Source organism: Episyrphus balteatus, chromosome 3 (genome assembly GCF_945859705.1).
Source record: "Episyrphus balteatus chromosome 3, idEpiBalt1.1, whole genome shotgun sequence".
NCBI classification, from domain to species: domain Eukaryota; kingdom Metazoa; phylum Arthropoda; class Insecta; order Diptera; family Syrphidae; genus Episyrphus; species Episyrphus balteatus.
Window position 1 is genome coordinate 52,563,714 of NC_079136.1, and position 27,680 is coordinate 52,591,393.

Consider the following 27,680-nt stretch of genomic DNA (forward strand, 5'->3'; position numbering starts at 1 on the left):
TTGTTATATATATTTCAATGATTGATGGATATTGAGAGCTTCTGTTATTGATGCTTATCAAAAGGATATATGATATAAGATAGGGTAAGTTATACAATACATTCTCAAACAAAGGGTGAGATCTTTTTAAGTGATTTATGTATAAGTACAAAAAAAAAAATAATCAAGTTGCTGTGTATAGAAAAACTAAGGATTTTATTCTAGAACATTAAAAAATGGTGAAAAATCACAAGAATACAAATATTACTTTAAATCAATGATTTCAGAGTAAAAACATGAATTGGAATTTGTTTTTGGGAAAACATCTTATTAATTGACAAAGAATCTGCGAAAATAGCACCCTGCATTGCGAAAAGTTTGGAAAGGTTTAAAAAATGAATTGCAGAGGATTTTACTCCAAAATTAACTAATCGTCGGAAGATTCATCACTTTCAATATAACGTATTTAAAAAAAAAAATAATGTTGCAGATTTTAATTTTTTCAAAGAATTAAGTTGTTTTTCACAAGCGAAATTGTTTTTTGGTAAATCGCCAAACACATCGAAATTAATTTAAAATCATTCCACGATGAATTTCAGGCAAGTTCTAGGTCTAGTTTTCGATTCGTTAATTGAGTTTCTAGTTTGATTTGGTATAGATGTAAACATTATGAAGATATTCCTTTAATGCCTCAAATTAATTATAAAAAGAGAAGCGGTCAACGTCACGTATTCGACGGAATTAAGATAGTAGCCATTCAAATAGTAATTGTTTAATAGTTGACAAGGTATTACACTTTGAGTGAGATGCATACAAAAATTAAATGTTTTTTCTTGAAAAATTGTATAGTACCTATGAACTTTTTCTATTCACATATAAAAACTAGTTTATAAGTACTATAATTATTCCATAGTACAAGTGTTTACTATTTTCTTTGTAGGGGCCTTTAACTGTCGATTTTAATGAAAGCTAAGATGTTTCTAGTATATTGGTATGACTTTTTGACAAGGCATTTTTTTTGTATCACTTAAAAAGACACAGAACACTCAACAAAACTATAATCTCTACTAGTTTTAATATTTTTGCAACAGAAACAAAATTGGTATCTCTTTAAAACTTCAACGGTCACTGTGGTGTATGAGTAACTTTGGCTTAAACAATTTTTTGTTGCTTAAGAAAAAATAAATTAAATAAATTGTAAAACCAGTTTACCAGGAACCATTATTATGTTGTGATAACTCGAAATTTTGCATATAACCAAACTTCTTTTACAGCGTTATTAAAAAGGCTTCACTCTGAATACGGTGGCATGAATGAGTTCTAAACTATTATATCAATCAATTTTACGTATTGGACTTCTAAGTTCACATTTTGTTTGGGTCTCTATTTCATGCAAATTAATATATCGATTTCTTTTTGCAAGATTTTTTATATATTAAACAAATTTACAGGAAACAAAAAAAAGCTTCTTATTTAGTCATTTATTTATGTATCTCAACATTATCTTACAAGTAAAGGAAGCGATAAAGGTAGAAAATTTGAACATTTTAAAAGTCTTGGACGCTTAGTACAATTTTTCCTTACAAAAGAATTTAGAAGAATTTTTCTGGGTAAATAGAACAAATTTCATCGTTCATTCTACATTCTTGAGCAACTGTAACAAAATGTGCGGATTAGCTCAATGCAGAAGTTTCTATTAAATAGTGATTTTAGGAAAGTTTCACGGTTCTGCTTTCCATCCATTTCTTTTTAAGAAGTTCCACTTTATATGCTACAGAGAGCTAGAACTACTGCAAAATACACACCAGAAGTGTAATTCTAATGTTTTTAGTCTCAAAACGAAAAATCTGTTACGCTCAAAAGATTAATTAGTCATAAAAATGCTGTTTTGCAAATTAAAATTTTTAATCCAAATATTGATTGTAAATTCGTCTTGGTACATATTTTGTGTCTAAATTCTAAAATGATCTGAGTTTTTTGATTAAATGTACTTTTTTACATTTAAAATTTAAATTGATCAGTCTAGCTCACCCTCGATGCAGAATAATTGCTGTTTTCATAAGAGTCAATATCCTTAAGAAACCTGAAACAAATTAGCCTTCTTAAGGACGAAATTTCCCATTGGCCGAGCTACTCTTGCATAAAACAATATTGAAAAAAATTGTTAAAATTTTTAATTGATGATAAAATTGGAAGCAATATTTTGGAAACAACTACACAGAGAAAAATAGACCACATAAAATAGAACAAAAACAATAAGATTTCTCTATGGTTTTCATCCAAGAAGGAAACCTTATTAAAACAATCGGGTTTTCCTTATTGTTTTAAAATCTGCAAAAAAATAAAAAAAACGATGACCAGGCTGGGAATCGAACTGGAGACTTCAAATCATTAGTCGCCCACCTTACCACCTGAACCAACCTGCCATGAAAATATTGATCGCGATTTTTGTTCAAGTGCTTAGTTGTAAAAAAAATCAACTTTTCAGTAAAATTTTAATAAGATTTTCTCTATAAAAATAATAAGAAATCTCCTTAAAAAAACCTTATTGATCGTTGATTTTAATAAGATTTCCTTATGAAATGTATGGACGGTTAAACAATATGGCAATCTGTTAGTTTTTAGCGGGTCATATTTTTCTCTGTGTAATAAAGCATTTTTAGGCTTAAATTAAAGGAAATTGTACTAGTTTAAAAGCCGATACACATGGTGTTTGTCGAAAAGTAGTCCTTAAAGGCTAAAATCACTAAAGAAAGACTCCGAAATTCTTTCGACATTTTATGCATTTTTGACTATGTTGGATTGGATGCTCGAGTCTTATATCCAAAATTTTCCTTTTTTGCAACTTTGCCAAAAGTATGTTTAGGCTATTGCCAAAATCTTTACTCCTTCTTTTACTCGTATTAATTTTGAAAGTTTACTTTTTCGATAAAATAATGGTTTTTATTTGGAACGTTGAGATTTGAAAACTTTCCTTTAGAAATTTTAACAGCGAATACATAAATCAAATTTGCTTTCAAATTGAACAGGCACGTAAAATGAAATACATCTATAAAAACTCCAACAAAAATATATAAAAACAAAATAAATAATAAAAACCAAAAAGTTTTATAAAATATAATAATAAAATTTATTAAAAAAATTAAACTTTAACATTAAAATAAATTCGTTTCCAAAGTTTTTTTTGTTTAACTTTATATCTTAACAAATAAATTAAACTTAATAAAATTATTTAAAAAAAAAAATCAAACAATGAATGATTGTTTTGTATACATATTTCTACCTATCTAAATACTAAAAGCTTATCCAAAGCATTTTTTTTCCATATTTTAAATAATTTTTACTTTTTATATAAAACAAAAAACAAAAAATTCTTAGCAGCGCTCATACAAAATAAAATATCCTAGAATCTTTGTATAAAATAGAGAACACTGTACATAGATATACAACACTTTTTTTTGTTTGTTAGTTTTGTCTTTTCTGTCATCTTCAGTTACAAAAATTTACAATTTACGAATTTTGGGCAATAGGGTTTTCTTCCTACATAATTTTTTATTTATTTTTTTTTTAATAATATCTATGCCTGCTGTTTATTTTTCTTAAATTTTACTCTTGAGCTCATATTTTTTTTGTTTTTTTTTTTTTTTTTTTTTTTTAATTTACACTTTACATTACCAAATTTATACACACTAAAATATTTATATAATATTTTTATACTTTTATGTTAATTTTTTTTTGTATTTTTTAAATTTACTTTTTTTTGTAGCTTTTATTTTTTTTTTAAATTTATTTTAAATCTCAATTCTAGTAAGGCTCTGTGATTTGTTTTTATATTTTTTTTTGTTTTGTTTTTAAGTTTCCTTTGGTTTATACTCAAAAAATATTTATTCTCTCTTTTATCTTTGTCTTTTCTCTTCTCATTTTTTCTATCTCATATTTTTTATACTTAAAAAAATTATGTGTTTTTTTTTTGTTTTGTATAGTTTTAGGTCATGTTTTCACTTCTATTAAAGGATGCAGTTCCGTTATTTGCGTTACCGGATCATTAGTTATAGTAGTAGTATCAGTATGATCTATGAAAGAAGCTTTCTTATTCTTATGTTTTTTTGTTCGCTTAGTTAAAGGTTGTTTTAGCTTGCGCGGCAATAGAGGCATATAAGAAGAAGTGGAGTCTCTGTTGGTGCTGCTACGGCTGCTGGTGCTCCCAAATTCACATATAGAACTCCTGTTCGATGAGTAAAAACTCTCGAGTATAAGCCGAATGCTAGCACTTCGGAATAAAAGACTTCCGGCTGGGCAGAAGGCAGAGAATGCTCAAAGCCATGACGATGTGCCAGACTGAATGAACAATGTGATAGTTTTGTTTGGTTTGCAGGAAAGCGTAGCACACTAGACCCACCATGACAAGAACTGCCCCCAGAGGCATGTAGACGCTGAGGTACTTCTTGGCGGGGAAAAGCTTGCGAGACTTCTGACAGCGCAGACCCCAACTCGCCGATATGATACAAATACCAGTGAGAGCAGGTGCTAGGAATACCCAGAGACTCTGTTTGTTCAGCTCTGTTCCAAAAGCTAGCAAAATGGCGCCCAACATATGCAAAAGTGACACAAATTGCGGTCGAATGTGAGCCATTGCAACAAGTGTCACCCAAATCGCTAAAAGTCCACAGTAAAAGTCACAGAACTGCAGAACTCCGATCTTCACCAGACAGAAACTGTACTCATCCTCCCCAGAATCACAGGCATGATAGAACGTCGAGAAGAACATTGCGAAGAAATAAATCACCGACTCGGTATAATACTTCCTCCTAACGCCCATGTAAATGCTTGGTATAAACAACAAGTTGCTCAAAGTGAGCAACAACGATGCAACAAGAATCGATATACTTGACGGAACCTGTGCATCCTCAGTACAATCCCAACCCCGATACCCCTTCATACAAACACAAGTCGAGAAAACAAAACCCCCCGACATATAATGATAACACCTTCCAAAGCGACCACACCTGCCCGCGACACACGGACTAGACGATATTGTAAACACCACCGAGGTGTTGCAATTGTCCAATGCAAAGTGTTGTTCCGTGGCAAATTTGTGGTGGCTTTCGAACTTTTTCGTCATATCAACAAAATCATCCGAGCATTTCGAATCCATCATGCATTCTTTGATCTTGAGGGTCTCAGTCTCATTCATTTGTGCCAGACATTTCCTGTCGTTTATACAATTCTGATAGAATTTCGCAGAATTCGAACAGGCACAGGGTGGTCGCATCGATTCCAACATCCCAACGTATTTCTTGACAAACTCTTTCACACTGTCTATGATGGTTACCCGTGCAGCAGTCTCTGCTCCATGGCAATACAGTCCCATTGTCACATACCATTGACCACTTTCCGGAAAAGGAACATGAATCAGTCCGGTGCTAGTATTTGAGTCGGTATTGTTAACAATGCTAGAAGCGGGTAGAACTTTCCTTCCATATCGGCACTTGTCCGGCCATGTTGGTTCTCCCGGCTCTCCCATTCGCATGCAAACGATTATGGTTTGATTGCTACGAGGCAAAGCCTGATCGTCCTCCTCTTTGTCACTTCCGCTAGATGAGTCTTTCCCGACCGGCGGTCGGCCAATTAGTTTCTCTGCTAAAATTCCACTGCGTTCAGTCGATGGGAGAGGTGTACCCTTCAAATCGAGTCCTTTGAGACCGTGTTTCATGGAAACGGCAAAACTGAGAGTCCCTCCGATGTCATAAACATCACCAACCTCGAAACTAAAACCGGCCGGTGTGCCTGCGGTCAGATTTAGCACAAGCGGAACTGTTCCATTGCTGTCCGGTATGAGATCGTAGTCGAACATGAAGAATTCTCTGTAGGTCTGCCGGAGTAGAGGGTAAAACTCCATGTCCCGGTAGATTATTGGTTTCCATGGAACAGTCTCACCCTCGGCAGTCTCCTCTTCCTCATCAGTTGGTAGATTATGGAAATCAATTTGAAGCGAGTACTCCATCTCGTACCAAGTGGTATTCGATGTTGTGTGGTTTGGACCGTCCTCATCGGCCGAAGCCGGATTGAGAGTGGTAGCAGCAGATTCACTGGCACTATCCACCCACCTTTGGTACTCATCAACGGCGTACAGATGTTGAATTCTCTGATTATTGGTAAAGCCCTCAAGATGCATCGATGACGATGATGCCCTAGACGACCTGCTGACCGATGCAACAACGCCGGGTGATGTATAAACAGAGGCTGTTGACAATGTACCTTCGGAAACGACAGATTCAGCCGCTGCTTCGGCCAATGCTGCTGACATTGATGCAGTGGAAGAGGGCTCTAGGAATTGTTGTTCGAATCGGAGAAGGATAAAGTGCCAGGCATTGGAGTGTACATAGAACTCGATGGATATCTCACCAGTTTGGTTGGGCTTTATGATTGTACTTTGAATGTAATTGGTGTCAGTGGGCAGTGCATTTGCCTGGATATAGAAACCAACATCCGGACATGTCAGGCAGCCATTGCCAATTGTTATTCTTGCGGTGGCAACACCAACATTTTCGGGTACATAGAATTTATAAATGATTTCACTGTTTGTGGCGATTGTGGCATTCGTCGTCGTTGTCGTCGACGAGGACGATGAGCTTGATGTAAAAGCTGCTGATGAGGAGGATGATGATGATGCGGTGGTGGTGGAGTTGGTGTTTGTCGTTGTCGTCGTTGTTGACCTCGTCGTCGTCGTCGTCGTCGTCGTTGGGGGTGATGATGATGATGATGATGTTGGTTGTTGCGGCTCGTTGCTTGGAGTTGATGATGACGTTGTTGTATTTGGTCGATTTAGAGCCGCTTGGTTTGTGAATGTGGCATTGGCTAGAGCCGCAGCCGATGCTGAACCCAAATTCGATGTTGATGTTGCATTGTTTAGGTCCGTACTCGTTAGGGTGCTATTATGCACTTGTCCACTATTTAAAATAATTGGAATAAAACGTGACACGGACATTTCGGCCAACAGAAGTGTCTCACATGAAGCAGCCAAACCTGGAAATGACACAGAGAAGAGAGATAGATATATACATGGGGTTAAAAACGATTGGAAAACATTTTATATGCATTTTGTTAAAAGTTTTGTTTTTGTATTTTTGAAGGGAAGGCTGAAATGTTTTGAAAGGACATGAGAGGAGTTAAAATGGTCGTATTGTGTTTTTAAGTGCACTCGGTCCTCTCTGTTTCTGGTGGTGATAGCTGAGGATTTAGTAGAATTTATTTCACACATTATGTGTGTGTAAGAGGGTAAGGGACCATGCTGAGTGTAGGTAAAGTCAAATAACATTGAATTTTATGTTTTGTAAATGTTAAAGTGGGGTTTAAAAAGTGTTGTTTTTTTTTTTGTTGGAAATTATCCAAACATGATGCATTTCTAAATAAATTGTGGCATCGACATTTAATTTAGATGAGAGTCATTTCAATGAAAATGATGATGTTTGCACTTGATATGGTATTAAATAACATGTTTTTTTGTATGTGTATTTTGAACGGGTGAGATTTGAGGGATTAATTCGATTTTAGGCATGAATACTCCCTAAGCCATTAATGGGTTCAACTTGAAATGTTATTTGAACTATTGCTTACAACTAAATGAATTCTCACTCAGTGACACACATAAATAACACTGAAACTTAACTTAACCAGAAAAAGAAGAAAAGGCAAGAGTTCACCAATTTTTAAATAGTGCTTTTATAACATTAATTTGTAAAGTATTTATTTATTTTTTTTTAATAAAAAACAACTCTGCTGTATAAAACCAATTTTCAAACATTCTTCAAAAACAATATTGTTATGCTTGTCTAAAGAAATTATTTAATATTAATCAAAATTTCACAGCAATTCGTTGTTTTCAAAAAATTGATTTATTGAAAATGATTTTTTTTTTTATAAAAAATCGAGTTTCTTTTTAATTTTAATAAATTTTAATATGACGGGATAACTCTTAGGGTTTTGTTCAGAAACATTTGTTAAAATATGTATATAGAGAAAAAAAAAATAAAATGCACCACTGGGTCGCACGTATACTTGCTCTTGTAGTTCAAAGTATCGTTATCTTAAATATGTATTGGAAATTTAAGATTTTGTTTAGTGTCGAGAAAAAAAAAAATTGAAAGTTAAAAAAGTTAAATTAAAATTTTTTTTTTTCAAAAACGTTAACAAATTTTTAAAAAATTTTTTTTTACATTTGACACTTAAAAATTATGTCTGTAAATTTTGAATAAAATTGATAAAATATATGAACTTAAAAAATATGTCAATTTTTGAAAAACGGCAACGCCATATTTCCGATCTCCGAATTTTTTGAGCAAAACTAAAAACGCAGTTTTATTAGAACTAATAAGAATACACTAAATTTAATCGAAATCGTTAAAGCCGTTTTCGAAAAAAATTGTAATACCTCGAAAACATTATATGGGAGATACCTATGCGTTAAAAAGGAGATATTAAAAAAATAAAAAAAACGGGTCTAGGGAATTACTAAAAATCATCTGTACCAAGTTTCAAGCAAATCCATCCATCCGTTTGGGCCCTAGCAAATGTACAGATGGACGCAAAGACGCACAGACCGACGGACGGCATGACGAAAACTACTTTTTTGATCTTCTCCATCATCGTAGTGTTGGTTTTGATTAAAACCTCGAATTTTTGTTTTCTACAAGAAAACCAATACTTGCCCTATAGAGCAAGTAAAAACGGTTCTGTGGAAGTTTAAACATTTTAATTATTTCAAAAGTTGGATCTTATTTCGAAATAAGGGTTCGGGCACGTAGTGAGTGGCTGGAGCGTCTAGGTAGCTGAGCAGTCATCCTTAGTGCCAAAATAAAATTAAAACAAAATAAAATGTATGGAAGTGATCAGGTAGACCGTTATTGACAATCCTTAGAAGCAGAGCCAATTGTGAGCATTAAAAGTTGCATAAGATGGAAGAGGGTCACTGTGGCGTATGTGTAACATTTTTATTGAAAAATCTTAAGCATGGTAGGTACATACTTCTGGTGAAGTGAATAAGAACACACATTTTTTTCTTCATTTTCAAAATAATTAGTTCGAAGAAATAAAAGCAGACATAGGCTTAAATTTAAAATTGTAAATGGAATCATTTTTTTGTGTGTAGTAGATTCCCGACCCTGTATTTTGCCGGTCGTGGAGCAAAAAAGATACACTTTTTTCACAGGAACGTTCATGGGTGAACAAAGAAATCAAATTTATATGGATTCACGCACTATCCAATGAAAGTCTTAAAAATTATGAAATGCGTGAAGTACGCACTAGGTTTTTGAAAAAAAAAAAAAAAAAAAAAAAATAGCCATAATTTCGGTGAATTTAGATTTAATGAAAAGTTTATCGTCTGTAAACGTACATCTTAAAATATCTTGTTATAAATTTGATATATGTAAATTTAAGCGTCCTACAAAAAGAAATATTGGCCTGGCTTGGAGGTCGATCAGTGACAAATTTGTCCAAAGATAATAAATATGACAATGATCCAATTTTCATGAAATAATTTAAGACCTTGCCGAAAATTACGCAAACTGATATTTTTATACGCAGAATACAATAAACTTCTTTTCAATACATCATCCAAACTTTGTTTACGTCAAAACTTCTTTCAAATTAATCCCTATTGACTGAACTAATTTACTAATGATTATTTTGTGTCACTCCCGTTGTTGATTCTTAGAAGATCTTTTATATTTTTAAATCCCTACTCTTGGACAAATTTCGAGTAATATACTTATACATCTCAGCTTTTAATTGGAATATAAATAATTGTGTAAAATTGTTTAAAATTATTCGGACATAAATACTCCCCAAGACCTCAAGTATCTATAGCCTTAACTTCATTAAATCCTATATAGATCTCATGGGAGTTATATTCCATGACAAAGCCTTATTTCCGGTCTAATTGATGTTTCATCAAAGTTGTACCTTGCTTTTCTCTAAATGTCTGTATGCACTTATTAGTATAGCAATGCCTTTATTCCTTTTTATGGAATATTCTCTGCCCCAAAAATATCTATTTGATGAAATTAAAACTAATTTATGTACCAAAGCTTTTCATTGAATTGGTTTGCTTGCACACATCAAAATGCTGCTTTACACTCTCTCTCAAGTACTGGTGTTCCTGGGTTTATAGAGACTACTTTTGTGTGTGGACAAAAACCATATTAAACACCACTCGAATTCTACACAATTTTGTATATCAAAAGGACTTGACTCACTTCAATTTGGTTCTTGCTGGGAGATGGGAACATTGCATTTGCAGCCTGCTGAAGTTCAAATTCGAATTCGAACGAACCATCTCTCTTTCTCTGGGAAAGGGTTTGAAGATATCTCCTTTTGCGTTTAGATTTCAAATTCAATTTGCTTGCAAATTAACACCTTCACAGGATGCATTAAATGCGAATTCCAATTTCAATTTAGAATAAATGAATTTTACCTTCTTCTTCTTTTGCTTTTGCTCCAGAAATGGGATCTTGTTTTGTATAGGTAGAAAGAGAGAGAGAGAATATGTATATCCTGGACTTAGAAGATGATGATACCTACACAATAAATACGATGAAGACGACGATGATATTCGAATAATTCCTGTACCCAAAAGGAGTACAAGTTTGCACATCTCAAAGGGAAGTGCATAGCACCTAAACAAATCCAATTTGAATCAGAAAGTAGAAGACGACGACGACAACAACTCGATCTCTCGAAAACCTTACGATATTATATAGTCTTCTTTCCTCAAAGGTATAGTAGAAAAACGAAATCACTGCATGAATGTCCTTGCAACATGAGCAATCTCCAAGTACCCTAGCTATAAGGTGGTAGTCCATATGGACGAGAACAAGGACATGTGTGTGATGAAGGAGCATCTGCAATAACTCTTAATAATATATAAGAAGCAAACCCACTTTTCCCATCTTCATCCTATATTTCTATTTTCATCATTTCAGCAGGGCAGAGAAAAGGTCCTTTTTGATGCTAAAGGAAAAATAGTGCAAATAGTGCAGAGACCATAAGCAACAACCAACATAGTACATCGCTATTGTGTAGAGTGGTTCCTGTTTCCTTTAGTCCTTGGTAACCACGATGAGGCGACTTGAACTGAATAGATGTGGTTATTTGCTTGACTGAGTGCACCTCCTCTAGACAACCAAAGTATGAGCATGTAATTTGCATTTCTATATCGTTGTTGTCGTCTTCGTCGTCATCGTTATCGCCATATCGTCCTGGACATACATTAAAAAAAAAAATAGAAAAACCTGCATTGAATCTTGTCAATATACAAACTCGAGAGTGTTCTGTTCATCCTTCGAGCGATACGATATATGAGTGGGTACTTCATTTTGTGTGTGTGGCTAGCTGCTGCCTCCACACACAGAGACGTCTAGGTCTATTCTATACCTATAAATATCCTGCGGTATATGGTCAGGTGCTTGATATGCAAATTGCGTAATCCTGGGAATATTTTTTTTTTTTTTATTCTTCATTTTACCATTTTAGTATTTTGTTAAAGCTTGATGTGGGTTTTTGTTGTGTCTGTGTCTAGGGTGCGTGCATAAATGATGTGGGCTGTGCGGACGACTATGATGTGCTTTGTGCTTTGTGAAAAGAGAGGACTCTTTTGTTGGCAAAAATATATTTGCATTTCAAGGAGAGACCAGACCCATAATAATGTGAGAAAAGAGAGAAAAAGAAGGACTTTTCTTCTTATGTTCGATGGAATCTAATGAGATATTCAATGGAATTTAAATATTCATTGTGATGTAAAAATACTTGGTCGGGCATTGATGATGTGTCAAGAGGGTTTTATAGAAGAAAAAAAATATATATACAAATTGGTATTTGTAGGGACTTGAAGGAATGCTAAGTAGGCTATCACGGTCGGTCCTTGTGTTTGTAATTGGATTCAATTTATATTGCTTTTTTTGTTTGATATTTTTTTTTTTGTTCAAGATTTTTGTTGATTTCAAAGTAAATCGCACTTAAACAGGTAATGTTTTGGAGTTATTTTTATTTTTTTCTGAAATAGAAGATCAGGTATTCCAAAGCAAACCTTTTGGAATTCTTGGAAAATAAATTTGGTTTCCATCAATCTTGACCTCTTTTTTTTTTTGGAAAGTCAAGACATATACCTTCTGAGAATTTTAACTTTTAAGCAAAGGTTTTTCTTACAGCCTAATAAAGGTCCTGCCAGAAACAAAATTGAATATAACCTTGTTTTTGAAATTTCTTTGATATGTCAAAAAAAAAAAAAAAAACATATGTACAAATTAAATCTGGCATATAAAGGCACTTTTCTTAAGAAAATATAAAGTAAACGTTCATATTTTGAATGTTAAAAGGATCCATCAACTTTGAATCAAAAAGTTAGGAAAATTGAAGAAATTTCTTGAATTTCATTTAAAATTTAGAAAAAAAAATGTAAGCCAAAAATCCACAGAAAATTTTGGGAATTGTGTTAGAAGATTTGGAACGGAATTCTGTTTGTTCTTGGAATTTCTTCAGAAGTGAACATAAATTCCACCTAATGATTCTTTTAAATTAATGTAAAAATCCTTTTATTTGTATTTAATCTTTAATTTCAATAAGAATGTACCCATGCACATAAAATAAAAGAAAAATCTTTTAATTTTTAGCACATACCTACACTTAATTTTGTAAGAAGAAAATTCTTATTAAAATGAAATGAATTTCAATTTGATTTTAGCAGATTTCATACGGATTATATTTATTTTTATAAAAAATCTGATTATTTTAAGTATTTAGATAAATTTAAAAAGAGAATCATCTTCATTCTAAGTGCCGTATTTTGTCTGAGTATTTTCAATTAAAACCAAAAAACTCTTACATCTTCTCTACCTCAGCTTAAAAAAAATCTTAGCACTGTTGTAGTAGTATTTATTAGTGATGGGAACTATCGAATGATTGAACTACCGAATAGTTCATTCATTTATTCATTCGAATAAAAACTATCGAATAAAACTATCGAATAAAAACTATCGTATAAAAAAACTATTTGAATAAAAAAACTATAGTTTAAGAAAACTATTGGAATGAAAAAACTATTCGAATGAAAAAAAACTATTCGAATGAAAATAGTAACTAAACTATCGAATAATAAAACTATTCGAAAAAATAGTAACTAAACTATCAAATGAAAAAACTATTCCAATGAAAATAGTAACTTAATGAATGAATGAATGAATGATTAAAAACTATCGAATGAATGAATATTTTACAACTATCGATAGTTTGATAGTTTTTATTCGATAGCTCCCATCACTAATATTCATGTGCAAAATAATGTAGGACATTAAATTGAGCTGAAAACTAAATATTGAAGAGCGGGTAATGAAAGTTAGCATTGCTACGCTACTCAAAGAATTGATTTACAAGCAAACTCGTTGAACGAGTCAAGCGAAAAGTGGCAACCGGAATTAGCGATATTTTGGATGTAAGAAATGACAAGACAAGGAACTCCAAAAGATTTCTTGTATACATTTCTTGCTTCTTCGGTTAGCATAGTTTTATGATGCAAACATACTGTGAATTATAAAAATCAAAAGTCAAAAATGTATGAAAAATCGGTCTAACTGCTGGTGGCGCATGTTTAATGTTGTTTGTTGATAGTGTGGATCGGTTGTTTGTATGGCAAACTCTAAGTTGATGGATTGTTACGTTTTATTATACACTTTGTGTCCGTGAAGAAACACTTTTTTTACCAACGAAAAAGTTCAGTTCACATTGTTTACAACTTACTAGGTACAAAAGTTTTAAGACTTCAAAGGAATACAAGAAAAGGCTATAATACTTTTTCCCTTTGAATTACTAAAGTGATCCTTCCAAAAGCAGAATATCTCTGTTTCATAAAACCATATAGATAAATTGAGAATTCTCTGCTTAATTCAATATTAAACACTCTTGTTTCTAAATAACCAAGCAGAATAAACTAAAAGGCTCACCACCAGCTTGCTTAATATGTACACGCAAAAGAGGGAATTATGTTGTGGTAATTACATTTTGTCTTCCGCTCTTTCATTAAGTTACATTATTTGCTTCCTAAAATAAACCCAATTTATATTTAATACTTGGTCTTGAGAGGACCTCTTGTATACTCTCCATAATATACAAATACTGATACATACACAACAAAAAAAAAAAACCAGACAACAACTATAATAATGCAATGTGTTGGAATAAGCCCCTTACTGTACTCAAAGTAATCATTTGGATACAGCTTAGTCCATGCAACCATATGGATGTACCAGGACCAGTACCACTCAATATTGATCCAAACTTACCGGGTGTGTCATTTTGTGTCAACAAAATATAGAGCCCACCTAATTCTCTTGCTATTGACCCACCACACATTCATGTTTTCAATACCTCATCCATTTCCATTGACACACTGCATCATAAACGCAATTATGCAAAATAGCAAAGCCACATCACTTTATCTTGAAGTTATACGTTCATGATGTGTGTTGTCTCGTCTCCCTTTATCTATCTGTCTGTGTATAGTATTCGTATGTTTATGTCCTTTTTGCAGGATGATGCAACTGCAAGTGGCGCTCTGGCTGCTGACTAGCTCTCTCTGGCTGATCTGGTTTGTGTTGTTGGTGCGACAGCCGCAAGTGCATCATAGCATGTGTATGTCATGTAATTCATGGCAATATCCCCCCATATGTGTTTGTGTGTGTTTAAATGTCCTTTTGGAATAATAATCCTAAAACATAATACCAAAGTCCTGAGTAAATATGAGTTAAAAAGGGGGAAAAGGGGGGGGGGGGGGTAATATGGATGAATATTGGATTGGTACTGGGCCAAGAACTATATGCGAAATGTGGAACCCCAAACTAAACCACTTCGGCCTCGTGGCAGTATCTCTAGTATATATAAAATGAGGGAAGGAAGAGGCTGTCGGTTATTGCAAACGTCAGTGGTTATGTCCTGGCTGGAGTTTCTACATTCTATTTACTCATGAGCGGAAAATAAGTAGAATTTTGTTGCATAGTCAGAGTTCGGTGTTCAGTCCAAAAGCAATGCTTGGTTGCATTTTATGTTTTTGCTGGCTCTAAAGGACGAAAGGAGGGGTTAAACTCTCTGTCGGATCTGAGGAGACGACTGCCTCTGCCAGTGTGCCTGGTTTGGATTATGAACCAAGGACTAAAATCGCTTATGGCATTTGTGGTATACTACATTCAACAACTCATACACATAATATTTTGTTTGTTTCCTCTTTATTTTTTATTATTTTTTTTTTCTGTTTTTTAATATTTACAGTGAAATGTGTCCTTCAGTAAAATAGAAAAAAAAAAAATATGACATTCACAAAAAAAAAAAAAATAAATATAACATAGTTGACGTTTGTGAATATTTTAAATTGAGAAATGTAAGTAGACGACCTTGTGCAACATTTACATAAGTGATTAATCTCAGTATTTTCCATTTTTTCTTCCCCCCCCCCCCTAATTCTTTCGCTCTTAATGGAAATGAATTTTCTGATTTTTTGTTTGTTTGTTCTTGTTTTACTTTGGTCATTAGCTAAGTGCATTTTTATTATATAAATTCTCTATACGAATATAATTACTTAGATTTGGAATTTAGTTTTTACATTTATGGTTGTTGCATCTGTTAGGGGTTTGGGTTAAAAAATTGCATGGATTGCATTGATATTCATGGTATAGTAGAATTTAGGACAAAGTTATTAAATCAATTTTCATTTGAAAACTTTTTTAATTTGTGATTTAATTAGAATAATTGAAGTAAATTAATGAATGGCAGGAAGGTTTATAAAGTTAAATCAAATGAAAATTAGTTCAAATTTTGAACTATGCTGTTTTTAATATTGCTAATTAATGATAGCACTATACATAAATAGTGCAGAATCAATTAAAAAAGGAGGTTAAAATTCTAATTTTTTTTTTTTAAGAAGGATATAAGGATTAATTAAAGAAAGAATTATAAAATGTCAAACCGCAATTAAATTTTTTTTTGGGCTGTATGCTGCCCATGCAGTTATCTCCACCGTTTTAGCCGTTGTAAATCATTATCAGCCTGATCGCTATATTGTAGTTGGAGATAGTGTTTTCCCTGTTTCACGCAACTTACGATCTACCACTTAAGGCTTTATGTAGGCAACAAATAATTTTGGATGGGTTATGCATTTGCTGAGTTGTATCTTTTTCAGAGGCGGATTTACAAATTTTCATGGTATAGGTAGGCTTTTCAGTTTTTGCCGCCCTTGCCCCTTCATTCTTTTTTACTTGCGATATAGGTACTATAAATCAAGTTATGCATTCGTACCAAAAAAAATAAAATGCACGACTGGGTCGCACGAACTTGTTCTAGGCCCCAACCCATAGAATCCGTTGCGTCCGTTCCGTCAATCCATCCGTTGAAGTTGAAGGGTGGGACAGAAAGGGGTGACCCATAGAATACGTCATATGACGGATTGCTTTTTGACAGCTTACTTCAAATTCCAAGGTGTGTTCGATATTTTATCGCTGAATGTGCACTAAGGAAGTTCTGATGCAAGAAATTTTTAACTATTATTGTTGTTCTTTTTTTGTAATAAAATAAAATGCACGACTAGATTTCCTGTAGGTACTTGCTCTTCAGTTAAAAACAATTTTTTATAACAAATTATGAGTTGTAGGTATGACTTTGGCATAGTAAAATTGAACTCTACAACAGAATTTGAGTATTTAATTGATATAATTGATTAGATATATTATTATTAAATGTTACTTTTATTACATTTTCTTCACAAATAAACAATTAAAGTTTACAATTCATAAAATCGGAAAAGAAAAGAACACAGTTCTTAATTTTGAAATTCCCCGGCGTGCACTCAGGAACAGAAAATCGAACTGGTCTATTGTTGACAATCAATGTCAAAGGATACGACGGATGAAAAAGTAGAAAGTTGGTCTACTTCTTCCGTCAAATCCATCCGTCTCCGTCCGATCCGTCGCTTATGGGTCGCTTCCCATAAGAACGTGTGTATTTTATCGAGCTGTCAGTTGAAAACTTCGACTTAACGGACGCAACGGATTCTATGGGTTGAGCCCTTCTCGGAGTTAAAGTTGCTTACATTTTTAAGACTTTTTATATAGAAATTTGAAAAAAAAAAAAATTAAATTCGTTTTAAAAAAAAATAAAATAAAATCTGAAATTAAATTGCCCTCCAAAGAAGTATGCAGTTTTGATTGATATATTAACGTGCATTTTTAGAAAAAAAATTTCAAAATCGTTAGAGCCGTTTTTTAAAAAAACAATTTCTTATACCTAAATAATTTTTTGGAAAAAAGTTTTAAAATAAAATTGTAATGCCATTTTGTAGAAATCACCTATTAACATCTAAAAACAAAATTTCAAAAAAATTCAATGTCCCGTTTTCGAAAATTTGATTTTTCAAAAAAAAAAATTTTTTTTTAAAAATCCAAAAATTATTTTTTTCGAAATTTTATATTTGGTTTATATTTAAATTATATAAATGCTTCTTCACAAAAAGTTTGGTTGAAATCGAATAAGAAGTTTCGGAGATATTCGAATTTGAAAAAAAAAAAACGGTTCTATGGCAGGTACCGTTAATAATGATTTTCAAAAAATTTTTTTTTCATTGAAATATAGACCTTAGTTTAAAACTAACATTTGAATTTTTTAAACAAAATCGTTAAAGCTGTTTTCGAGATATTTCAATTTTACTAAAATCGGTATATGACAAGTACCGTTATTTTTGGTCCAAAAAAATTAAGTCCAAAAACCCCTCTGGAGAGTCGCCAAATAACACTACATACCAAGTTTGACATTAATCGGTCCATCCGTTTAGGCTGTAGCTCCTTATACAGACAGACTGACAGACAGACGGACTTCCGGGACCCACTTTTTTGGCATTGTCTACCATCGTAATGTCATGGAAAAATGTTATCTCAACTTTTTTTTTTGTACGAATGCATAACTTGATATATAGTACCTACATACATCGCAAGTAAAAATTAGTGGGAACTTAATAATTGAAAATTTGTGAGACAGGACTGATTTGCGCGATCTTGGGACAGTGTCTGAATCTTTCTCCCGTTATAAAATAATTTTGTTTATTGGGCATTTAAAAATATTTTTTTTCCCAAGAAAAAAATTTTTTTCCAAAAAAAAAAAAAATTTATTTTGTAAAAAATTTTGTTTTCCTAAAATTTTTTTTTTTGTAACAAAAACAACTGATTTTTCGTCGATTTGACTTTATCATGAGTACCTACTACTCTAATCCTATTTTGCTAGCTTTTATTTTTTCTGGAAGAAAGAAGGAAAGAAAAAGGTATTCTTAAAACGTTTTGCCAAATTTTGTGATTTGGAATACCTACTATTCATCTTACTTATGAAAAACTCCCAAAAGGTAGATAACATTTAACGTAATCCTAATTAAGAGCCCCAGATCCCAGTCTATTCTAACCTGAATTGCCATTGAATGGCAAAATACTTTTCATAGTCGAATAAAGGATTCCATTCAATAAAATCACAAAAAAACAGATTCCAATCAACTACCACAACAACCATATTAGTATAAAAGACTTAATTTATTTTTTGCTGAATTTTCTGAATGCAATTTAGTTTTTCTTTTTGTATGTATTATATCTTCCTTACCTTGTTGCTCAATACGGTCATTATTCGGATCCGTCCAACTAAGAAATGCTACCGCAAACCAATTGCCCATTTGTGGTCCATCGACAGTTATACGTTGTTGTTTGCCATCCGATTTGAATTGCAGATCGTATATCTTGAATCTGTGAAAAACAATACAAAACAAAAATAAAAATTGAATGAAAAACACAAATTCGAATGAAATAAGATTGAATATAAATTACGCAAATGAGGGAAAGAAAATAAAAAAAAAAAGAAAACAAAGAAAATCAGCTTAAGGAGAGGAATAAAAAAAAAAAAACAAAACACCACCACCCTTCAACCGTATTTTTATTTTGCATTTAACATTTTTATTTTGTTCTCAATAAAAAAAAAGGACGAAAATTCCTTGCCGATTTAACATTATGTTCTATAAAATAGGAGGCCAAGTTTATTCTCTTGTTCTTCGATGTACAAAATCCTTGTTGGTTTTTGTTGTTTGGTTGCTGAGAAGAGGACGACTCTATAAGGACAAACTTTTCCGAAGGTAATTTCAATTTTCTCGAATTAAAAATGCATTTGTAGTCCTTCGTTTGTTGTTCGAAGGATATTTTCCTTAAACGGATTTATTTATATTTGATCGTTGCTCTTTGGTATATGTGACTCTGTTAGCTTTTTATACAAATAGGGATTTCTCATCTTTGCCAGAAGATAGGCGTAAAGCCTTTAAGGGATAACGGAACGGGTGGGAGGTGATTCTGAAAAAAAGGGACCTGTGCTTGGATGTTGTATACGAGAAGATTCGTATTGAAAAGTTTTCTCGTACCTACTTCTTTCCTCTTTTTTTTTTAACTTCTTTAGAATTGTTTGAACTTTTATTCTGTTGCTTCATTCAGGGGGTGGAGTAGTGTAGAAACCCTTAGAGGGTAGTTTGCGCGTTTTAAGAAATATACATATATATTTTTTCATTCACAGTTTTGACTGTGCGAACACGGCTTAAGGATACTTTGTGACTGTTGGTGTGTAGTAAGACGCTGCTTAGTGCGATTCTGTATTAAAAAAAAAAAAAATAAGGATGAAGAAATCAGAGGAAAATTGTATAAAAAATTTATTCTTGAAAAGTGTTGCAAGAAAGTTGCTAGGCGAGAAATGGTTTCAGGCAGCCAGAGCAGCGAGCTGGGCCCAGCCGACCGATTCAACTGAGACTTTGTGTTGACGACATCACGGGAGGAAAAGGAAGTGTATGTTAATGGGAAATACATTTCCTGTGCCTTGGCTTAAGGATATGCTTTTGTCGCACGACACCGACAACGACTACAACGACGAAGACGATATTAACGATGGCGATGACAAAGCTGGAGCTGTCGATGAATGGCACCCAGCACCGGCACCGGGGCTATGGGGTGGTGGGTTAAGTATTCTTTGAGTGCAATTGTGTTCAGGCGTTGTAAAAAGGATGCTATCGAATTAGGCACCCAAGGCGGTAATGTTTTTCAATGTATAAATACGAAGACGACGACTACAAGAACGATGATATTATAGAGCAGGAGTTAGGAGAAAAAGGTAATTGTGAAGCCCTGGTGTATAATCTGTAATATACCGAAATGGGGTTGGGGGTGTGCGACAAAGTGAAAAAAAAAGTTTTATTCCTTTACTTTTTTTTTCCGGCGGCAAAATATATACGAAGGGTTCAGGAAACTTTGAATTGATGTTAAGCTATTTGGGAACAAAAATGGGTCACGTATTAATGAGTGCTAAGAGGGTAAACATATATAGTTTGGGATGGAAGATAAGGCCAATAACAAAAAAAAAAAAAAACACAGTGACATAGTGAATGAGGGGGATGATGGAAATAGATGACATTTGGGATTTTTATTTTAACTCTTTTTCTTTTTTTTTTGTTTGTAAGATACAAGGGTCGATACAAGGATTATCTGGATAATGATGGGCATTTGTAGTGTTTTGTTGTATTTCTTTTTATGTATGTTGGTTTGATTGATAATCCTTTCGTGTATGTGAATTGAGACACAAGCATAAAACAATAGATTCGTTACATTTATTTGGGGTTCTTTTATCTTTTAGAATTAGTTTTTAAACTGCTTCGAGGGAAATATGTACGTTGATACTCGTATATAAGAAGCTTAGTTTATTAAGGGTCAGAATTTTGCTTTACTTTGTTCTTGATATGTAATCTCAAAAATAATGAGAACAATAAAATAATATTCAAATAAATAAATTTTCCGGACATAGGTAGGTACCTAAATATTACGTGAACTTTTGATAGATCATTAAAAGTGGTTTTAAGAAACCATTGCAAAATTTAATAAAATTTGCAATTAAAGTGAAAAAGTTAAAAAGGTTCTGTAGGTACATTTGAGTGACCTTTATATAAATCCAAATAATACCGAAATATGAAAAAAATAAAATGAAGAAATAGGTTAGCGCAGAGCGCATAGTAAAGTGGTTTTGCCATCTTTTAATTTTAATATATCAATTGGTCGATTTTTACTTGCTCTATAGGGCAAGTATTGGTTTCGTGTCAAAAAAAAAATTCGAGGTTTGAATCAAAACTAACATTACGATGATGGAGAAGTCCAAAAAAGTGGGTTTCGTCATGACGTCCGTCGGTCTGTGCGTCGGTGCGTCGGTGCGTCCGTGCGTCCATCTGTACAAGTAGCTACAGCCCAAACGGGTGGACGGATTTTGTTGAAATTTGGTATGGATGTTTTTTTTCGAAATTTCCAAGGTTTTTTTTTTTTTGTTTTTTAATATCTCGCTTAGAACGTATACCTCCCATACAAAATTTTCGAGTTATTGCAATTTTATCGAAAACGGCTCTAACGATTTTGATTAAATTTAACACACGTAATGCTGTACATAGTTCTAACATAACTGCGTTTTTAGTTTTTCTCAAAAAATACGGATAGTGGAAATATGGTCTTTACATTTTTTTAAATCCCGGATGTCGGCTCTTCCCGTACATCATTATGGAGTTATTGCAATTTTCTCAAAAATGGCTCTAATGATTTTGATAAAATTTTACATACGTAATATTCAAAGTAATTGCAGTAAAACTGATTTTTCTCAAAAAAAAATCAAGTCAAATAAAATAAAATTCTATTTAACTAACATTTTTTTGGCCTCCATGCGCCGGCTCTTCCCCTACATCAACCAAATTTCTTAAAAATGTATATAGAAGCAGCTCTTATAATCTTCAAGTAAGCTTACATAAAAGTGCTTTGAACTGCAAGAGCAAGTACGTGCGGCCCTAGTCGTGCATTTTATTTCAAGATGACTTCTAATTTTATCGGACAAAATTGAATAACTTTACTGATTTTTTAAATATCGGAGTAAATTAGATTCATAAGCAATTTGTTCATTTAGTCGAAAAGACCAATAGTGATTTATAAGGAACAGTTTTTTTGATTTTCTGTGAGTTATTTTATTTCAACCAATACATATTTCAATTTTACAAGAATAATCAACTATATCAATGTGAGAAGCTCGAAATATTCTTTAGGAAATAATGCGAATTTATTTTAAGTTAAAGTTATTTCCAGCACTTGATCAAGAATATTCTATAGCAAAAGGTTACCAAACAAATTTAACTGGAAAAAATTTTTGGTTTTTCGATATAATTCGTTACATTTACTATGAAATATTTATTTAATATCAAGCCATACCTTTTTTACTTGCAATTTAGGATAAAAAAATTTCGAAAAGTTGGTCTAGCAATTTTGTCGCTTTGTCTGTTTCATATCAAGCTACAGTCTAAACCACTGATGTGAAATGCTCCAAACTTGGTAGTTAGGGGTATTAGAAGATTCTCTAAAGGGCAAATTAATTTTTTAGGTATTCGAAACTAAAGGTAGGATCTTGTCTGTCATATGTTCAAAATGTAGAGTTATTTTTCTGAAAAACAGCTCTAAAAAATTTACAAAATCTTACTTTTGAAATAAAAAAATATTTTTTTGAACCGTTATTCAAGGTAGCCTTTAAAGAACCGTTTCCTGGATTTTCGATTTTCTCCTAAATGACTTAACCTATTTAAACGAAAATTCTTATACAAAAGCGTGTGGATAGATCTAATATCAAAATGCCTAAAAAAATTCCAGACCAGCAATGTTGGATTTTTTAAAAATATTTCAAAATGCTTTTTGGCAAAATCAGTTAACGGGTTGATAGTTTTTTTTCAGGTGCCGAATAATAGCATCTTATTTTGGAGAGTAAGGTCATTGAAAAAATGTTTGCGTTGTTTTGAAAACATTTTGTAAAGCTTTTCAACATTTCTTATAAAATTAATGATAAAATTAAATTCATTTTTTTTAGTTTAAATTAATTTAATTAAATTAATGCTATAAAAAACTAAGCATTATAAGCATAAAAACAAATACGTGCAACCCAGTCGTTTATTTTGTTTGTTTATGCGTTTCGTAATTGTCAAATACAAATTGGCATTAATCATTGCCAGGTGGTCTTTTGAGGTCTTTTCTAAGAAAGGGTCCAATATAACAAAAAGAGTGTTTAAACAAAAATACACATACATATTTCTATGGCCGCAAACAATATTTTTGTTTAAATTTTTTTTTATTGATTTTCTATTTATTTTAAAAACCAAAATGCAACCTAGGACCTTTACAGATCATCAAAGAGGCCACTTAGTCAAGTAATTCATAATAATATTTCTTTGCAAGACCCAAGAAAAATAAAAAAGATGTGTGTTATCTGTAACAAGTAGATAGTTTTTATGTGTAATAAATTATTTTCTTCAAAAAAGACCAATATTTTATTTTTTTTTTCTAATATAAAATTTTATTTTAATACAAGAAATCAAGTGCAGTATTTTTGAGTATTAATGTATTTCGAAGTTGAAGTACATTACTCTGTAGTTTGTCAAGCATTTTTTATTAAATGGCAGTCAAAGGTCCTAGGTATTTAAAAACATCTTAAGCAATCAATAATGCAAAATTAATTTCAAAATATCTATGAAAAAATTATTTAAACTGCTATTTTTTATCATTGATTTATTATTTTGAAATAAAAAAAATCTGTAGCATAGCATAACACCGTTATATTTCTCAACTGAAATTTTTTATCAGCCTTCATAAAGCCTATTTCAGGCCAAAAGAAAAACTTTAAAAAATTTCATTTGAATTATCTTATATAGAATTAAATAATTCAATAGTTTATTTTAAGGACTTTCTAATTAAAAATTGATTGAAAATTAAGCTTAACTTGAAAAGGTTTCTCATCTAAATACCTACCTTTTCTGGAAAAAAAGATTTAATAAGGAATGCTCTTTAAGAACTTTTGCCCTTTCATTGTTACACTTTTCAATCTTTTAAAGTTTCCTTAACAACTTAAAATATAAACAATAGACGAAAATAAGGTATCTCTATATTCAAAATCATAGAATACTAAACCTTTATAGAAAACAAAATAACCCAATATTTGTTTTGTCTCATGCACATTAACTCAAGTGCTTAGGTTCCTACCTTTCTAATAACTTATTTTTTTTCCTCAAGTCCTTTACCCTTAAGCAGATTTTTACGATCTATTAAACCCAATTAAATGTTCAAACAAAAGCCTCTTTCCATACAAAACCTTAACTACTTTGCGTAGCTCTTTGTTCAAATAAGAGAAAGCCTATATTTTCACCCGCCCTCATAAGGCATCTGTCCATTTAAAACTCAACAATTACAGTCAAAACAATAAGTCAGAAACTAATCCGATTTCAAGCAAACAGCACAAAATCATCAGAGAATATTCATCTCTTTCTCCAACCAAAAAGCACACAGCCCACACGTCCCACCCGCATGCCCATCTCATATCCAACCAAACCAAACCAAAACCCAACTGAACCTTTTCTCTTCTCATAGAGGAACAAATTGATTTTAATTACATTCGCTATGGCATCAGACAAAATCATCGTTCACTTAGCTATGTGTTCCTTTTCGTTTTCGTTCTCGTCTTCGTGCCGGTCGTCTTTCATCATCAACATCATTCAGTCTCTGCTGACTGAATCCTAGGATTTTGATCCTGAGAGTAATGTATGATGATGGAACATTGCCCTTTTTCTTCTTTTTTTTTTTTTTTTGTTGCCTTTTTTCAAGGCATCCTTCACTTTACATACCACTAACCTATCCATCTGTTTACAACAACTGGGTATGGCATATTACCATCCGAAGAAGAGGACGACGAAGACGATACGAGTCATAATTAAAATCCTCTAGCTAAGAGTTTTCCACTTTTGAAGATTATAGAAAAAAGTCGGTAATGGTACATGCTACATAAATAAGTAAAAGCTAAATACATTTAAGCAAATTTTTTTGTACAGAAAAAAAAAAATATGAAAATGGTTTTTTTTCAGGTAAAAAGCCAGGTTTAAGATCTAAATATGTACTTGCATTATTTCAAATATATTAACATCAAGTAAAATTGTTCAATCTTTGACACACAGACGATAACTTTAGGCTGTAATTTCAAAATTTAGTAATATTAGTTAATTATTCCGCAGCCAAAGGTCAACTTCTATTATTTTAGACAAAAACAAAATGGCAATGAAATATTGAACCAACAACAAACATTTTGAATTTCATTATCAAATCGTAAAAATCACAACAAATGTGGTGAAATTTAAATCGATTAATTCATTTGAAAAGAAAAATAAAAAGCTTCCGAAAAATATTCAAATTTAAAAATGTGTAATAATCGGGATAAAAAAGTTCTCAAATCTAAATTTACAACAGATAAAATCTAATCACTTAGGATTTGTTGACAAATTTAAGAAAATTCCACAACATTTCTGTAAGTTTTACGATTTCGTTCGAGATATATTTTAATTTTCTAATGATTTTGTAAAAAATCATTTGTTATTTTTTTTTTCAAGAATTATTTTTAAAGGTTACTCCCATAGAACGATTTTACAATATTGGTAAAAAAATTCAAAACTTTTTTTGAAAAATCTAGTTTTGGGAACAGATTACCTAACTATTTTAAACTTTGTTTTTATTTGTCGATTAATATTTTGTATTTTATGGGAATATACATATACCAATTTTTATGTTTGAATATTTTTTTTCTGTTAAGATTTTTTTATAGAGCTTTATAGTATTTTAAGGAACTTATAACCTGCATTTTTTTTTAACTATCTTCCCAACGACTACTTGAATTAAAATGAAGAGAAAAATAACTTTATTTTAATTCAAACGGTATTGATCCAAATTTTTAAAACATATATTTTAAGATTTTTAAATAAAGTTTAAATTTTTGTTTGTTAAGTCAATTTTTCGAAATTGATCCATTTGTTTTGATTAGATAAAAGAAAATATTTTTTTAAAGATTTTTAATATTTTGTTTCTAAAAATAAATAATAAAAGTAATCAAGTTGATGTTCATATTCATATAAGAAGTTATTTGTTCCTTTGAAGAACGAATTTTGTGTCGTTTTTTTTTACAATTACCAGTTTTTGTATGAAAAGTTTTTTGAATTTAAGCAACTGTAAAAGCAAGTAAGTGCAATGCAATAATTGGATTTTATTTAAGTTTGAAGTCAATTTTGAGAAAATTTCTGTTTGCTATTTAGCAATGGAAAATTGTTTCCTTCTCCCATTATGCCCACAAGTTTTGACTAAAAAAAACTATTTAATAAAATTGGAATTGTTCCAAGTTAATTTAAATTTATTTCATCACTAATATTTCGGTTGTAGTTAAAAAAAAATTAACTTGCATAGGTATCAGATTGGTTTAAACATAAACGGTCACTGTGGCGTATGCGCAACATTTTTTTACACACTTTTTGTTGTTTAGAATAAGTTTGCTTTTCCTTAACGAACAAACAAAAGACACATGAAATATGGCTTTTAAAGGCTATGTATACATGCTTTATTGGTGATTTTGACTAGTGGAAATTTTTGTACCTCATATTTTTTGGATATTCATTAGAGAAAATTAACCAATTTTGGTTAGAAACGGGTAATTATCTATCGAGCTTTCATTCAATTGAAGGAAAGAAATTAATTTATGGATACAATTTATTTTCTACCTGTGATTAAAGATTTTAATAAGACAAGGAGAAAACCTTGCAGATTATTTTGAAGGAATGTTAATTGCTTATGGGGACTCATGCCTTGGAATAATAATGGCGTATAAGTGGCAGAGATCCAATCGAAGATCATCTTCTTCGAGTTTTTGGAATGAAATGATATTAGGTACTATTATGGAATATGGTGTCAATATACCTCAAAACTAAGATTTTGTCCTGATTATATTTCATTTTCAAAACTGAAAAAAGAACTTCGAAGAAAAAAATGTATACAGGTAAAGTCAGGAATTTCTTCTTAGAAGAGCTTGACAAAAAAAATTGTATTATAATAAAAACACATTAAATTTCCTCCCTTTTCACCCTTGGTTGTAAAACTTTTCAATTGCCTAGCGACTTAAAGGTACTTATTCGTTGATATTTCACCTTTTGTACCAAAAAGATAAGATAACGCTTCTAATGACGACATATATAGCTTTTTAGATTGCCTCAGTTTGAATTTATTGTGTCAAGCACTAAAAAAAATGCCTTTATGTCATTTGCCATAACCTTAAACATTACGAAAAATATTTTCAATACAAATCAATTTGTATCTTCTAGAATACATCAGCCCCTTATAAAAGATACAAATGCTTACTTGTGATACGAAGTAAAACCACACAAAAAGGGTTACCTGCCATTTTGGAAAACAAGAAAAGGGCACCAACTTTAACATTTTACATTTATTATAGCAATTCTTTATCATCCATGCTCTACAACATTCCTTTGTCAAATATATTTAAAAGAATTTCAAATCAAAATCAGTTTGTAAGAATATTTTAGAAATTAAAAACAATTAAAACTGATATTTCCTGTTTTCTCGGATTAAGCATGCACAACAAAGTATTTCGTCCATGAAAAAGACTGATACGTGCACAAGTGGATTCCGGAACGCACAATTCAAAAAGATCCTTTTTGTTTTACCAAGTTTTTGTGACAAGAACATGCCCTAGAGACATATAGAATATCT

General features: G+C 31.8%; 1 protein-coding gene across 3 annotated transcripts in view; it reads right to left on the reverse strand.

Annotated features, from left to right (window-relative positions):
- Positions 1-3,602: 3,602 nt before the first annotated feature.
- Positions 3,603-27,680, reverse strand: part of LOC129916958 (uncharacterized) — a 140,744-nt gene continuing 116,666 nt past the window's right edge. For all 3 annotated transcript variants that reach the window (XM_055997219.1, XM_055997220.1, XM_055997221.1), the window contains 2 exons: positions 18,655-18,794; positions 3,603-7,005 (listed from right to left, as the gene is read on the reverse strand). In XM_055997219.1, coding sequence (XP_055853194.1) covers positions 4,244-7,005; positions 18,655-18,794 — 2,902 coding nt within the window. In that variant the 3' untranslated portion in view covers positions 3,603-4,243. The remainder of the gene's footprint in view (positions 7,006-18,654; positions 18,795-27,680) is intronic.